This window comes from Dama dama, chromosome 28 (assembly GCF_033118175.1).
Source record: "Dama dama isolate Ldn47 chromosome 28, ASM3311817v1, whole genome shotgun sequence".
Classification (NCBI taxonomy): domain Eukaryota; kingdom Metazoa; phylum Chordata; class Mammalia; order Artiodactyla; family Cervidae; genus Dama; species Dama dama.
The window spans coordinates 23,504,658-23,521,766 of record NC_083708.1 but is presented as its reverse complement, the minus strand read 5'-3'; the positions used below and the strand labels follow the sequence as shown (position 1 = coordinate 23,521,766).

Genomic DNA, 17,109 nt, shown 5'->3' with positions numbered 1-17,109 from the left:
CATTGGGGCAGCTACCTTGGCCAATCGTTTTATCTCCCAATCTGCATCTGACATCTGAAAAAAGCTGGCCAAGGCCGAGGACGGCCCTCAGACCCCTATTCGAGACCTGGTAAAAATGGCCTTTAAGGTTTACAACGCCCGTGAAGAAACTACTGAGGCCAGCCGAAAGGCCAGGCTCAAGCAAAAGGCCGAATTTCAGGCAAGCCTCCTAAACCAGCAAACCCAGGCCTTGGTAGTGGCCATGCGGCCGGCGGCGGGCTCAGGGCCCCAAAACCCCGCTCCGGGGGCCTGCTTCAAGTGCGGCCAAGAAGGACACTGTGCCAAGATGTGCCCCAATCTGCAGCCTCCTTCCAAGCCGTGCCCATTGTGCAAACGACGAGGACACTGGGCTAGTGACTGTCCCCAGGCCTCTCGGGCCCCGACCTCTAGGGGCCGGGGACCAGAGCACCCCAGGGAGACCTCCTGCCCTCCTCCGGCCTTGGAGCTGCTGAGCTTCAACGATGACTGACGCTGCCCAGACTCGGGAACCCCGATAACCCAAGCCGAGCCCAGGGTAACGCTCCAGGTAGCGGGTAAGTCTATCAACTTTCTAGTTGATACGGGGGCTACCTATTCGGTCCTTCCCTCTTTGGGGGGCACTTTACGTCCTTCCCAGGTTTCGGTTATGGACATTGACGGCCAACCCTCGTGTCCGCTCCAAGCCCAACCGCTATCCTGTCAATTAGATTCCTGCTTATTTACCCACTCCTTTTTGGTCATCCCCTCCTGCCCTACTCCTCTCTTGGGAAGAGATATACTCGCTAAGCTGAAGGCCATTTTTCACCTAACTCCAGGATCGGCTCCCACGTCAGGGGCCCTCCTAATGTTACTTGTTGACCCTCCAACCTCTTCTGTTAATCCTGAGGTCTGGGACACCCGAGTCCCGGTGGTGGCTCGGGACCACCCTCCAGTCCTCATCCGGCTAAAGGACCCCACCTGCTTCCCAGCCAGGCCCCAGTTTCCTTTGTCTACTCGTAACCTCAGGGGGCTAAAGCCCATCATCGACCGTCTCATGGGACAGGGTCTTTTGATCCCCACGACTCCTCCCTGTAACACGCCCATCCTCCCTGTTCGAAAGGCTTCAGGAGACTACCGGCTAGTGCAGGATCTCCGCCTGATCAACGCGGTGGTGGTCCCTGCCCATCCACTTGTCCCTAACCCCTACACCCTCCTTTCTTCCATACCTCCCAAAACCTCTCATTTCACCGTGATTGACCTCAAGGATGCCTTTTTTACCATCCCACTCCACCCCGACTGCCAATTCCTCTTTGCTTTTACCTGGACTGACCCTGACACCTAGCTGACCACACAACTCACATGGACCGTACTCCCTCAGGGGTTCAGAGATAGTCCCCACTACTTCAGACAGGCTCTGTCCTGGGACCTAGCCAGATGCTCGCTCCACCCTAGCACCCTCCTCCAATATGTAGACGACTTGCTCCTTTTCAGCCCCTCAGAAGAGACCTCCCGACAACATTCTGCAACTCTTCTTAATTTCCTCGGTTCCCAGGGTTACAGAGCCTCACAATCCAAGGCCCAACTGACTCAGACTTCTGTTGTCTATCTAGGCCTCCAAATCACCGCTACCACTAAGGCCCTGACAGCAGATCTGTGTAACCTCCTCAGGTCCATCTGTCCTCCGGCCAACGGAGACCAGATATTGTCCTTCCTAGGACTGACGGGGTTCTTCTGACACTGGGTCCCAAATTACGCCACCCTGGCCAAACCCCTATATGCCGCTGCTAAAGAGACTCCCACAGGACCGCTGTCTTCCCCCACTGAAGTGGCTAAGGCCTTCCACGCTTTACGCTCAACCTTATTGGCTGCACCCCCTCTCTTTCTCCCAAATCCCAACTATCCGCACCGTCTATACACTGATGAAAAGGGAGGGGTAGCCTTTGGAGCCTTGGTGCAACCGATTGGCCCCGAACTGCTGCCTATTGCTTACATATCCAAACAACTTGACCCCACAGCCAGGGGATGGTTCCCCTGCCTGCAGGCACTAGCGGCAGCAGCAACAGTGTACGCTGATGCTAAAAAGCTGATTCATGGTCAACCCCTGACCATCTTCTCACCTCATCGCCTTGGCGATCTTTTAGCCTCTAGATTTCTCTCTGACCTCAGCGAATCCAGGCTCCAGCAGTTTCACCTGGTATTTTTGGACAATCCGCAAGTTTCCGTGAGTCGCTCTCCACAATTAAACCCGCTTTCTTCGTTGCCCTCCCTCCCCCTCTCCTCAAAACCCCCAGCCCACTCATGCTCAGAGGTCCTTGAGTCCCTTATGCAACCACCTCACAACCTGTTTTCCGAACCTCTACCAGATCCAGAGCTAACTTTGTTCGTCGATGGGAGCTCAAAGCGAGATCCCGATGGGAACCGAAGGGCGGCTTATGCTGTGGTAACCACCCGAGAAGTCCTGGAGGCTCAGCCCTTGCCACCCGGGACGACCTCTCAAAAGGCTGAACTAACAGCCCTAACTGGAGCCTTACACTTAGCGAAAGGAAAAAGGGCCAACATTTACACAGACTCCAAATATGCCTTCTTGATTGCCCATTCTCATGCGGCAATCTGGAAAGAATGGGGCTTCCTGACCACTAAAGGATCCCCCATCTGTAATGCCCCCCACATTATTCGACTGTTAGATGCCTTATCTCTGCCCAAAGAGGTCGCTATCATACACTGCAAGGGACACCAAAATACTCATGACACTGTCGCTCTGGGTAATAATATGGCAGATCAAGTGGCTCGACAAATCACCTTACAACAGGCCCTTGAGCCCTTGCTGACTTTGAGATCCACCCTCAACCCAGATTATTCCAGCGAAGAAGCCAGAGCCTTGCTGGCACAGGAAGGGGCTCAGAGGCACCCGTCGGGATGGATACTACTCTGTAATAAACCAGTGCTTCCTGAGCGCCAGGCTAAGGCCATAATATCCCAAATCCACAATACCCTCCACATCGGGCCAAGGGCTCTCTTTTCCTTTCTCAGCCCTGTCTTTTCTTCCCTACATCTCAGACAGACCATATATGCTGTCCACCGCTCCTGCCTAACATGTGCTTCCACCTCTCCTCAAGGAGGACTCCGATCCCCACAGGAGACTCACCAGCTAAGGGGACATATGCCCAGACAAGATTGGCAGATAGACTTCACCCACATGCCCAGACATCAAACCTACCACTATCTGCTGGTCTTGGTGGACACCTTTTCAGGATGGGTCGAAGCCTTCCCCACCGCCCGAGAGACGGCAGCGGCGGTGGCAGAGGTCTTGACGACCCATCTCATTCCCAGATTTGGGTTGCCAAACTCTCTCCAGTCTGACAATGGGCCTGCATTCATCTCACAGATCTCCCAGCAGGTGGCTACGGCCCTGGGCATCGACTGGCATCTCCACATCCCCTATCGGCCCCAATCGTCGGGCAAAGTAGAGTGGGTGAACGGCATCAAGATGCACCTGACCAAGCTTGCCTCAGAATTGCGGCTGTCTTGGGTCGACCTCTTTCCTCTGGCGCTCACTCGCATTCGCACCACACCACACTCCAAAACAGGTTTGACCCCTTTTGAACTGCTCTACGGCAGACCCTATCTCCTGACTCACCTCCCAGAGGGAGAGGCTCCCCCACTCGCGGGGTACCTCCCCCTCTTCTCCTTCCTACGATCCTTGCTGAGAGAACATGCAGACCGGGTCCTGCCACAACCGACAGACGACGAGGGGCCAACTCAGCCTCTGGCCCCAGGAGATCAGGTACTGCTAAAAGCCTTGAGTCCTCGCCCGCTACAACCTCGCTGGACGGGGCCCCATACTGTAATCCTCACCACTCCCAGGGCAGCCAAAGTTCTGGGACACGAGCCCTGGTATCACCTGACCCGGCTCAAACGAGCTCCCCCGGGTCTCCCAGAGACAGGGGTGGCCCCGGCCCAGGCCCCTCCTCCCAATTACTCCTACCGCTTCACCCTCACGGGGCCGACCAAACTGACCATCACCCGAACCCCTCTATCATCAATCCCAAAATAATTGAGGGACCACATCCCAATATCCAATGCTGACCTGGCATCACCCACTGTGGCTGCTAACAATCACAGCTCTGGCCATACTTTTTGCCATTGGATTAGCGGCCACAGCCCCCCCGCGATTGGTCCTCCAATATTCGATTGTCCCTGGCCCTTATATACCTAGCCATCTGCTTCCTACTCCTGGGGTGCTATTCCCTTGGGACACCCTGACCTGGCTACCAGCTCCATCCGGACGAGACCCACGAGGTTGGTTGTCCGCCACACCCCCTTCACCCCAACCTCAGAACAATGCGGGACTCTCTACTCTGGGTTACTCTGGGGGTACTGGGGGTCCTGGAAAAAGGGGGGTACACCTACCAAAACCCCCACCAGCATTTTCTTTTATTTATTTATTTATTTCCAGTGGGTTTTGTCATACATTGATATGAATCAGCCATAGATTTACACGTATTCCCCATCCCGATCCCCCCTCCCACCTCCTTCTCCACCCGATTCCTCTGGGTCTTCCCAGTGCACCAGGCCCGAGCACTTGTCTCATGCATCCCACCTGGACTGGTGATCTGTTTCACCATAGATAATATACATGCTGTTCTTTCAAAACATCCCACCCTCACATTCTCCCACAGAGTTCAAAAGTCTGTTCTGTACTTCTGTGTCTCTTTTTCTGCTTTGCATAGAGGGTTATCATTACCATCTTTCTAAATTCCATATATATGTGTTAGTATGCTGTAATGTTCTTTATCTTTCTGACTTACTTCACTCTGTATAATGGGCTCCAGTTTCATCCATCTCATTAGGACTGATTCAAATGAATTCTTTTTAATGACTGAGTAATATTCCATGGTGTATATATACCACAGCTTCCTTATCCATTCATCTGCTGATGGGCATCTAGGTTGCTTCCATGTCCTGGCTATTATAAACAGTGCTGCAATGAACATTGGGGTGCACGTGTCTCTTTCAGATCTGGTTTCCTCAGTGTGTATGCCCAGAAGTGGGATTGCTGGGTCATATGTCAGTTCTATTTCTAGTTTTTTAAGAAATCTCCACAATGTTCTCCATAGTGGCTGTACTAGTTTGCATTCCCACCAACGGTGTAAGAGGGTTCCTTTTTCTCCACACCCTCTCCAACATTTATTGCTTGTAGACTTTTCGATAGCAGCCATCCTGACTGGTGTGTAATGGTACCTCATTGTGGTTTTGATTTGCATTTCTCTGATAATGAGTGATGTTGAGCATCTTTTCATGTGTTTGTTAGCCATCTGTATGTCTTCTTTGGAGAAATGTCTGTTTAGTTCTTTGGCCCATTTTTTGACTGGGTCATTTATTTTTCTGGAATTGAGCTGCAGGAGTTGCTTGTATATTTTTGAGATTAATCCTTTGTCTGTTGCTTCATTTGCTATTATTTTCTCCCAATCTGAGGGCTGTCTTTTCACCTTACTTATAGTTTCCTTTGTAGTGCAAAAGCTTTTAAGTTTCATTAGGTCCCATTTGTTTAGTTTTGCTTTTATTTCCAACATTCTGGGAGGTGGGTCATAGAGGATCTTGCTGTGATTTATGTCAGAGAGTGTTTTGCCTATGTTCTCCTCTAGGAGTTTTATAGTTTCTGGTCTTACATTTAGATCTTTAATCCATTTTGAGTTTATTTTTGTGTATGGTGTTAGAAAGTGTTCTAGTTTCATTCTTTTACAAGTGGTTGACCAGTTTTCCCAGCACCACTTGTTAAAGAGGTTGTCTTTTTGCCATTGTATATCCTTGCCTCCTTTGTCAAAGATAAGGTGTCCATAGGTTCGTGGATTTATCTCTGGGCTTTCTATTCTGTTCCATTGATCTATATTTCTGTCTTTGTGCCAGTACCATACTGTCTTGATGACTGTGGCTTTGTAGTAGAGTCTGAAGTCAGGCAGGTTGATTCCTCCAGTTCCATTCTTCTTTCTCAAGATTACTTTGGCTATTCGAGGTTTTTTGTATTTCCATACAAATGGTGAACTTCTTTGGTCTAGTTCTGTGAAAAATACCGTTGGTAGCTTGATAGGGATTGCATTGAATCTATAGATTGCTTTGGGTAGAATAGCCATTTTGACAATATTGATTCTTCCAATCCATGAACACGGTATGTTTCTCCATCTGTTTGTGTCCTCTGTGATTTCTTTCATCAGTGTTTTATAGTTTTCTATGTATAGGTCTTTTGTTTCTTTAGGTAGATATACTCCTAAGTATTTTATTCTTTTTGTTGCAATGGTGAATGGTATTGTTTCCTTAATTTCTCTTTCTGTTTTTTCATTGTTAGTATATAGGAATGCAAGGGATTTCTGTGTGTTAATTTTATATCCTGCAACTTTACTATATTCATTGATTACCTCTAGTAATTTTCTGGAAGAGTCTTTAGGGTTTTCTATGTAGAGGATCATGTCATCTGCAAACAGCGAGAGTTTCACTTCTTCTTTTCCTATCTGGATTCCTTTTACTTCTTTTTCTGCTCTGATTGCTGTGGCCAAAACTTCCAACACTATGTTGAATAGTAGTGGTGAGAGTGGGCACTCTTGTCTTGTTCCTGATTTCAGGGGAAATGCTTTCAATTTTTCACCATTGAGGATAATGCTTGCTGTGGGTTTGTCATATATAGCTTTTATTATGTTGAGGTATGTTCCTTCTATTCCTGCTTTCTGGAGAGTTTTAATCATAAATGAGTGTTGAATTTTGTCAAAGGCTTTCTCTGCATCTATTGAGATAATCATATGGTTTTTATCTTTCAATTTGTTAATGTGGTGTATTACATTGATTGATTTGTGGATATTAAAGAATCCTTGCATTCCTGGGATAAAGCCCACTTGGTCATGGTGTATGATTTTTTTAATATGTTGTTGGATTCTGTTTGCTAGAATTTTGTTAAGGATTTTTGCATCTATGTTCATCAGTGATATTGGCCTGTAGTTTTCTTTTCTTGTGGCATCTTTGTCTGGTTTTGGAATTAGGGTGATGGTGGCCTCATAGAATGAGTTTGGAAGTTTACCTTCATCTGCAATTTTCTGGAAGAGTTTGAGTAGGATAGGTGTTAGCTCTTCTCTAAATTTTTTGTAGAATTCAGCTGTGAAGCCATCTGGTCCTGGGCTTTTGTTTGCTGGAAGATTTTTTATTACAGTTTCGATTTCCTTGCTTGTGATGGCTCTGTTAAGATCTTCTATTTCTTCCTGGTTCAGTTTTGGAAAGTTATACTTTTCTAAGAATTTGTCCATTTCATCCAAGTTGTCCATTTTATTGGCATAGAGCTGCTGGTAGTAGTCTCTTATGATCCTTTGTATTTCAGTGTTGTCTGTTGTGATCTCTCCATTTTCATTTCTAATTTTGTTAATTTGGTTCTTCTCTCTTTGTTTCTCAATGAGTCTTGCTAATGGTTTGTCAATTTTGTTTATTTTTTCAAAAAACCAGCTTTTAGCTTTGTTGATTTTTGCTATGGTCTCTTTAGTTTCTTTTGCATTTATTTCTGCCCTAATTTTTAAGATTTCTTTCCTTCTGCTAACCCTGGGGTTCTTCATTTCTTCCTTCTCTAATTGCTTTAGGTGTAGAGTTAGGTTATTTATTTGGCTTTTTTCTTGTTTCTTGATGTAAGCCTGTAATGCTACGAACCTTCCCCTTAGCACTGCTTTTACAGTGTCCCATAGGTTTTGGGTTGTTGTGTTTTCATTTTCATTCATTTCTATACATATTTTGATTTCTTTTTTGACTTCTATGATTTCTTGGTTATTCAGAAGCGTGTTATTTAGCCTCCACATGTTTGAATTTTTAACAATTTTTTTTCCTGTAATTGAGATCTAATCTTACTGCACTGTGGTCAGAAAAGATGACTGGAATGATTTCAATTTTTTTGAAATTTCCAAGACCAGATTTATGGCCCAGGATGTGATCTATTCTGGAGACGGTTCCGTGTGCACTTGAAAAAAAGGTGAAGTTGATTGTTTTGGGGTGAAATGTCCTATAGATATCAATTAGGTCTAGCTGGTCCATTGTGTCATTTAAGGTTTGTGTTTCCTTGTTAATTTTCTGTTTAGTTGATCTATCCATAGTTGTGAGTGGGGTATTAAAGTCTCCCACTACTATTGTGTTACTATTAATTTCCTCTTTCATACTCGTTAGTGTTTGGCGTACATATTGCGGTGCTCCTATGTTGGGTGCATATATATTTATAATTGTTATATCTTCTTCTTGGATTGATCCTTTGATCATTATGTAGTGTCCTTCTTTGTCTCTTTTCACAGCCTTTATTTGAAAGTCTATTTTATCTGATATGAGTATTGTGACTCCTGCTTTCTTTTGGTCTCCGTTTGCATGAAATATTTTTTTCCAGCCCTTCACTTTTAGTCTGTATGTGTCTCTTGTTTTGAGGTGGGTCTCTTGTAGACAGCATATATAGGGGTCTTGTTTTTGTATCCATTCAGCCAATCTTTGTCTTTTGGTTGGGGCATTCAACTCATTTACATTTAAGGTAATTATTGATAGGTGTGGTCCCGTTGCCATTTATTTTGTTGTTTTGGATTCACGTTTACACAGCCTTTCTGCATTTCCTGTCTAGAGAAGATCCTTCAGCATTTGTTGAAGAGTTGGTTTGGTGGTGCTGAATTCTCTCAGCTTTTGCTTATCTGTAAAGCTTTTGAATTCTCCTTCATATCTGAATGAGATCCTTGCTGGATACAATAATCTAGGTTGAAGGTTATTCTCTTTCATTACTTTCAGTACGTCCTGCCATTCCCTTCTGGCCTGGAGGGTTTCTATTGATAGATCAGCTGTTAACCTTATGGGAATCCCTTTGTGTGTTATTTGTTGTTTTTCCCTTGCTGCTTTTAATATTTGTTCTTTGTGTTGGATCTTTGTTAATTTGATTAATATGTGTCTTGGGGTGTTTCGCCTTGGGTTTATCCTGTTTGGGACTCTCTGGGTTTCTTGGACTTGGGTGGCTATTTACTTCCCCATTTTAGGGAAGTTTTCAGCTATTATCTCCTCGAGTATTTTCTCATGGCCTTTCTTTTTGTCTTCTTCTTCTGGGATTCCTATGATTCAAATGTTGGGGCGTTTCACATTGTCCCAGAGGTCCCTGAGGTTGTCCTCATTTCTTTTGATCCTTTTTTCTTTTTTCCTCTCTGCTTCACTTATTTCCACCATTTTATCTTCTACCTCACTTATCCTATCTTCTGCCTCCGTTATTCTACTCTTGGTTCCCTCCAAAGTGTTTTGATCTCATTCATTGCATTATTCATTTTTAATTGACTCTTTTTTATTTCTTCTAGGTCTTTATTAAACATTTCTTGTATCTTTTCAGTCTTTGTCTCCAGGCTATTTATCTGTAAGTCCATTTTGTTTTCAAGATTTTGGGTCATTTTTATTATCATTATTCTAAATTCTTTTTCAGGTAGATTCCCTATCTCCTCCTCTTTTGTTTGACTTGGTGGGCATTTTTCATGTTCCTTTACCTGTTGGGTATTTCTTTGCCTTTTCATCTTGTTTAGATTGCTGTGTCTGGAGTGGGCTTTCTGTATTCTGGAGGTCTGTGGTTCCTTTTTATTGTGGAGGATTTACCCAGTGGGTGGCGTTGGACGATTGGCTTGTCAAGGTTTCCTGGTTAGGGAAGCTTGCGTCAGTGTTCTGGTGCGTGGAACTTGATTTCTTCTCTTTGGAGAGCAATGGAGTGCCCAGTAATGAGTTTTGAGATGGGTCTATGTGTTAGGTGTGACCTCGGGCAGCCTATATGTTGACGTTCAGGGCTATGTTCTTGCGTTGCTGGAGAATTTGTGTGGTATGTCTTGCTCTAAAACTTATTGGCTCTTGGGTGGTGGTTGGTTTCAGTGTAGGTATGGAGGCTTTTGAACGATCACTTATTACTTAAAGTTCCATGTAGTCAGGAGTTTTCTGGTGTTCTCAGGTTTTGGGCTTAAGTCTCCTGCCTCTGGATTTCAGTTTTATTCTTCCTGTAGTCTCAGGACTTCTCCAATTATACAGCACTGATAAGAAAACTTCTAGGTTAATGGTGAAAAGATTCTCCCCCGTTAGGGACACCCAGAGAGGTTCACAGAGTTACATGAAGAAGAGGAGAGGGAGGGGGGAGGTAGAGATGAGCAGGAGGAGAAAAAGGGGGACTCAAGAGGAGAGAGACAGATCTATGCAGTTGTCTGTTCCCAGAGTGTTCTCCGTAGCCCAGACACCCACAAAGATTCACAGAATTGGATTGGGAAGAGAAGGGGAAAGGAGGAAATAGAGGTATTCTGAGGTAGAAAACAGAGAGTCAAGATTGGGAGAGAATAATCAACACACTCCTGAATAAAAATGGGAACTGAATATTGGATTCTTAAATGTTCACAATTTGTATCATATAGTGAAAAACAAAAACTAAAAATCTAGAGTAGAGGTTAAACTCTTAAAAATACTATATTAAAATCAAAAACCAAAACACACACACAAAAATTTTAGAAATATATATGAAGTTCAGTTTAAAAATAGGGCTTCTCTCTTTTTTTTTTTTTTGTAAGGTTATAGTGTAATGAAAATGAAAATGAAGGAGTATAGAGGAGTACCAGAGCACTTTAAAAGAAATAAGAGAAAAAGAAAAATAGAAAATAGAAGAGAAAAAGGGGGGGGGGGGAAAGAAAGGGAAAAAAAATTTTTCCCTTATTAAAAAAAATCATAAAAATCTATGAAAATGAGAGTTAAGGAGTAATGGGGGAGTAATAGGGAATTTTAAAGGAAAATAAAAGAGAAAAAATAAAAAAGAACAAATAAAATAAAAATTATTTTTTTTTTCTTACTTAAAAAAAAAAAAGTAAAAATATATCTAGGAGTTTCTCTGGAGCTGTTGCGGTCACTGTGGGTTCAGCTCAGTTTCAGATAGCTCCTCATTCCAGCTTATACTTCTCAATATCTACAGGCCCCTTCCAGTGTAGTCAGTGTTTTCTACAGGAATTTTAATCTGTTGCACCGGTCCCTTCTGAAGCGGTTCCCTTTGTTTAGTTGGCTTCTGTTTGCCGGTCTCTTCAGAGCCTCATTTCCACCCTGACACAGGCGGGCGGAGGTGGACTCTTATTCAGGTAGCTAGTTCTGTCGCGCTGCGGGGAGGGGCTGGTGCTGTGGGGAGGCGCTGGCTCTGCAGGGAGGGGCTGGCTCTGCTTTCTCCGTTTGCGCTGCTCAGGCTCCCGGCTGCTCTATATGGAGCGCGCCCCGCGCTGCGCGCGGTTCCAGCCCTCGGGTGTTCCATAAAAGCGCGGAACAGAAAACTGCACCTGTTCTTTGTGCCTTCCCCGTCAGAGCGGTCCAGGCAGCCAGGGGCTTGACGGGCGCACTCTCCCCAGGTGTGGCGCGCCTACTCCCTTCCGCGGTCCCAGTCTCAATTTCCGCTGGCGCCAGGTGGGTGAGTGTGCCTTCTGCCCTCCGCGTCCCCAGCCCCAGTCCCCGCCCACGCAGGTCGGGTGCCTGCGCCCTGTGTCTAGCCATGACCTGCTCCTGCCTCCGGCGGGGCTGGGCCGGTCCGCAGCCTGCGAGCTCTTCTCTGGACTTTCTCAGTCCCTTTGTTCTGCGAATGCCCGGCAGTGTGTTCGGCCAGTTAATTTTCTCTCTCTCTTTTGCTCTCCCACAGTTCCAGTTGGCAACTCACAAAAGCTCCCTCCGATTGTCCTCTGGGCATTCAGGCCCGGACCCTACCCCAAGCAATGCCGTCCGCTCCTCTCCGTGCCGCCCCCACTTGCTGGTGGCGGATGCGGGTGTCTGGGGTACTTTTCTGCTGGGAGTTGCTTTTAGGCACGTAATCTGTGGGTTTTATTTATTGTTTCCCTCCCAGTCAGGTTGCCCTCCGAGATTCAATCACTTCCCCCAGGCCAGCCAGTGCGAGGGTTTCCCAGTGTCTGGAAATGTCCTCTAAAGACTCCCTTCCCGGGACGGATCTCCGTCCTTAGCTCTTTTGTCTCACTTTTAATCTTTTATATTTTGTCCTACCTCCTTTCGAAGACAATGGGCTGCTTTTCTGGGCGCCTGATGACCTCAGCCAGCAATCAGAAGTTGTTTTGTGAAGTTTGCTCTGTGTTCAGTTATTCTTTTGATGAATTTGTAGGAGAGAAAGTGGTCTCCCCGTCCTACTCCTCTGCCATCTTGGCTCCTCCCCCCCACACCAGCCTTTTCAAGTCACCTGGATCTTAAAAAATGGAGAGACCTACGTCATACCCGAAATCGGGGGGTGGTGGGTATGTTCACAGACTGGGCTGACGCCCTGTCTCCATTTGGCTGTCTTCGACCAGAGCAGGGAATTCTGTGTCATGCTAGCAACGCTGTTCACCCTGGGGGCAGCCGGAACGGGTACGGGCATTGCTTCCCTGACCACACAACATCAGGGCCTGATCACCCTGAGAGTCGCCATTGATGAAAACATTGCACGAATAGAAAAGTCTATGATGGCCTTAGAAAAATCCCTAACCTCTTTGTCAGAAGTGGTGTTACAGAACAGACGAGGCCTAGACCTGATCTTTTTACAACAACGGGGCCTCTGTGCAGCCCTCAAGGAAGAGTGTTGCTTTTACGCAGACCATACAGGGGTAGTAAGAGAATCCATGGCCAAGGTAAGAGAAGGAGCAGAGCACAGAAAGAGGGAACGGGAAGCCCAGCAAGGTTGGTTCGAATCATGGTTCCAAAACTCCCCCTGGCTGACCACCCGGCTCTCGACCTTAATGGGACCACTCATAATCCTCTTGTTGCTCTTAACTTTCAGGCCCTGTCTCTTAAATAAGCTCTTGGCCTTTGTCAAACAGCGGCTCAACATGGTCCAGCTGATGGTGTTGCGATAGCAGTACCAAGGGCTTCCAACAAACACTCTGTGACAAAATTAACGGCAGACGCTCCCTGTCATCCCAGCCACACCCTACCCCTCGCCGCCCCCGTTCAGCAGGAAGTAGCCAGAGAGAACCGGCGCCCCTTGTCCTATAACAAAAAGGCCGGGATGAAAGGTCGGGCATGTTGAGGCATGCCCCAGAAAAAGTGCCGCAGACGAGTTCCGGAGGCTGTCTAAACTTCCGGGGGCCGACCCCCTGCAGCCTGGTCCAATCAGGTGCTGACACGGAGCCCTTGGACACCAACCGCCGCTGTAGCCCGCGCTTTCTTCCTTATATGGGAAGACCTGGCTTGGACGCCGGCCCTGGCTATAAAACCTCTCCCCACCCCTCATACCTCGCAGACTCCCTTTGTCTCCTCGCTCACCCACCCCCGGGAGTTCTACCCGAGAGCGACTGCCCAATAAAGGCCTTCATCAATGGTCCTTAGAGGTGGCCGTTTCTTCCCGCGGCATTTTCTAACAATAACTTCCTGTCAAAATGGGGCATAGGACTGCCTCAGCTTGGAGGATAGACACTGAATTAGAAGTATTCCTGAGTTCCAAGTCCTAGATCTGAACCTTGTATGATTAAAATCTTAATCCCTTGGTCTGCCATTTTGTTGTAACAGACCCAATTAGAAGTAGCTGGAGGAGGGATAACTGGAATTTTAATAGACAAAATAAATCTCATTTCTTTTTAGAAGAATAGGCCTGAAACCCAGTCTGGACCTGGCACTTCGGGGAGACGCCTGTTCTGCCAGTTTTTCCCAGAGCTCAGAGTTCCTCATTCCTGATTTTCACCCTGACCTCCTTTCAGGGGCATTGAAAGTCAGCAGTTGCAGTGACCATGATTTAATCTTTGTAGATGTAGATGGCAAGTGTCAGTCTTCAGTTGGCAAAGCCCCTTTTTGCTCATAAACTTGACCATGATTTTGAGGGGGGCATTTCATGACCATTTTATCCCGTGGTGCTGAGAATGTCCATTCTCAGGTTTGGCAAAGATTTTCTTGACAGGCTATTCAATGTGCTGTTACTGGACTAGGCCATAAAACAGTATCCAAAATTCTCTGGACCACCTGTCTTACTAGCCTCTTGGTCCAGAAAAATATTCCCTCTTGTTGCTTCTTCCCATATCTAGAGTTACACTGTTACCATCATCGATCTCATATGGAACTATATATTATTCTATTAGAGGCCTTAGTCACACATTTGGCAGTGTAAGAAACAGCAATTTTGTAAAACAGGTGAAATATAAACAACATAGCCAGCAGTACTAGTAAAGTCACAAGTAAGACTTAAGTTAAGAGCTTTCATTAGATGTAGCCCAGTATATCCCAGGTCATTTGACTTAGTCTACTCTGTAGAATCTTTATCTTCAAGGGAAATTATACAGTGGCACCACCGTCTATAAAGCACATAACCCCGTTTTCGAGTGTTACTAGACTGATTATCCTTAGTATGATTTAATTGTTTCCAACACAGAGGAGACTTTAAACCTAAATTGCCATAGCCTGGTGTTATCTATATAAATCTACCCCATAATTGTGAGAGATTTTTTCCTCCTTTGCTGAAACTTTTCTTGTTGCTCTGATTGAGCCTGAGTAATAGAAAAAGCTCAAATTTATGGCCAGAGTCAGAGCAGGCATTATTCATTGGCCAGGTGTGGGGATCCCATCTAGTAATATCACAGTGACATAAATATGACTATAATTTTTTTTAAGTAAAAATTTTCAGGACCAACCAGTTAGAATCTTGTAGTAGAGAAATTTACCAAGGTAACCCAGAACTAGACACAGGTAATTGGCCACAAACCCAACAACTGGGTTGATTTATAAAACTAGCATAGGATCAGGCCTATGATAGAAAAGCTTTTGATTTATATGCAAAGGTCTAAGAAGTCAAGAAAACATTATAAACGATCATACGAATCATGCCCAGCATCTTGGGCAAGCTGTTTACCTCTGATGTTGTCGTCTTCTCATCCTGGTGTAGTGTAGTTTCTCCTGATTAAAAAAGTCCTTCCATCCAGGTTGGAGACAGTCCCTTAAATTATGTCTTTTTCCAGTCCTGGTTGCAGGTCATGAGGCATCTGATCTTCATCCAAAGATAGATTAATGAGATAAGCTTCAGAAACAAACTTAAGGTATTCTTTAAGAATTAAATCAAATTTTACATTAATATCACATGACAGCAAAGAACTATCCAAGAAATGAGTCTTACTACCTCCATTGGTAGACCTCCATTAACAAACTGGGATTTAACAGTTTTAAACATCTTTTTCTCCCTAAAATTACCCTCATTTTTATCAAATGTAACCAAATTAAGGCTAGCTTGTTTGCAAAATAGGTCTGTTCTCACTAATTTTGGCCTGATGATTTATATAACCATAATTGATCATAGACTTTTTATTTTGCTGAAACGTTTATAGAATCTCAGACTGAACTTTTAAAATAAAACAGGGCTGGGAAACTCATGCCAAAGGCTTATCCCAGATTTTGCCTAACAAATCTAGGTGAATTCTTCCCTTTTTAAGGTCTCAAAAATTCCTGGAGATTTTTGTACCTGTTAGTGAGATAATCTTCCTAGGTCATTTGATAAACTTACTGGTAACCTAAGAGTTTCCAATTTCTGGAGGAGTCAGATAGACAGAAAATATAATTGTTTTGTTTATAATGTACAATTTTACCAAATTATTTTCATAATTAATTTGAGAGGAAGGTTTTCCCTACTCCCGGAAAACACAAGATTCAGACCTGTAATTTTTCAGATAGAAACCATAAAAGTTATAAGCATATTTGCTGGTTCATTCAGTGCTTTGTTAACTTTTGTGAAGTCATCAAGATTTTCATTAGAATACCAGGACATATCAAAATGTTAAGAACTCCATATAATTTCTAGGATATCTGTATTAGTTATTTTACCATACATTATAACATGAGCAGATTTATTACTCACTTGATAATCTTTTTCATGTAATTTAACCAACCAAATAAACACATGTTTATCCCAAATAAACATCTTTGGGATGTTTCAGGGGCCCTCTGAAGCACCCCAAAGTTAGCTAGAGGTCAAAGGAACTTCAAAATAATTCAATTTAGGAAGTTTTATTGAAAAGATCAATTAAAAGCATTTAAAACATCTGGTCAGATTTAGTCAATGTTGATGGGTGTATCATTTAGCTTGTTGATATATCACAATGGGCGTAAATACCAAGGCTCAAAGTCTAGTGAAAGTCAGCTCCGCCAACTTGGACCTAGCTGGCTCTAACCAGTTTTCTTGTGGCTGTGTCATTCGTAACAAAATCCATTTATCTAATTGTAACCCAATTTTAGAAAATCTTGATCATGCATAACTCTTTTTAGTATTTTTTCATACCTTTTTTTTTTTAACTGAAAACACACTTCCTACTTTCCTTTAGCAACCAAGAACTAACTTTTATATTAGCATTTTATAGATTGGTGAGCATAAATACCAGTGATAATTTCTAAAACCCTTGCTTTCTTAGAACATTTTAAGATGGCACCAAACATCATTCATTTATAGTCCCAAATCTCTTTAGTTTCTCTGTAAAAGGAAATTAGTGTTCAGTGGTAAATGTTTCAAAATCTTACTCTATTTGGAAATGATCTAACTATTCAATAGACTTCCAACACTTAGCACACTTAGAACAACCCTTAGAAATTCAAGTTACGGCAATCTGGAGAGACTATTTTAGACAGATATTTCTAAAGAATAATTTTTCTTAATAGAGTTTATATAAAAGCTCATATCTCATTTACATTTTTTTTAGAAGTTTCTTCACTCGAGGTAATTTCCTTGTTGACAAACTTGTAACAGATATAGTATTTAACTTATATTAGGTTAATGAAAATATTCTAGGTACAATGAAAATATTCTACTTAATGTTAATTACTATAAGACATGTCTATATTAGATAAGTCAACAAACAAACCTTAATATCAGGTATTTAATACTGAATATTTCCCAGTTCACATGAGCCTGGAATTTATTGTTTAATTTAGAATTATTTGATTTGTAAGGGCTTACCTTTCTTTACTGGAGAAGGAAATGGCAACTCACTCCAGTATTCTTGCCTGGAGAATCCCATGGATGGAGGAGCCTGGTGGGCTACAGTCCATGGTGTTGTTTCTTTAAGCCAATTAAATAGAGCTCATTTACCAATTAACCTCAAAAATATTACCCAGAGACAAAGACATACC

At 44.1% G+C, this 17,109-nt stretch overlaps 1 protein-coding gene across 1 annotated transcript in view; it reads left to right on the top strand.

Moving 5' to 3' along the window:
* The first annotated feature begins 12,341 nt into the window (after nucleotides 1-12,341).
* The window catches only part of C28H6orf58 (chromosome 28 C6orf58 homolog), a 110,069-nt gene continuing 105,301 nt past the window's right edge, over nucleotides 12,342-17,109 (top strand). The window contains exons 1-2 of the mRNA XM_061131796.1: nucleotides 12,342-12,690; nucleotides 12,831-13,025. Coding sequence (XP_060987779.1) covers nucleotides 12,342-12,690; nucleotides 12,831-13,025 — 544 coding nt within the window. The remainder of the gene's footprint in view (nucleotides 12,691-12,830; nucleotides 13,026-17,109) is intronic.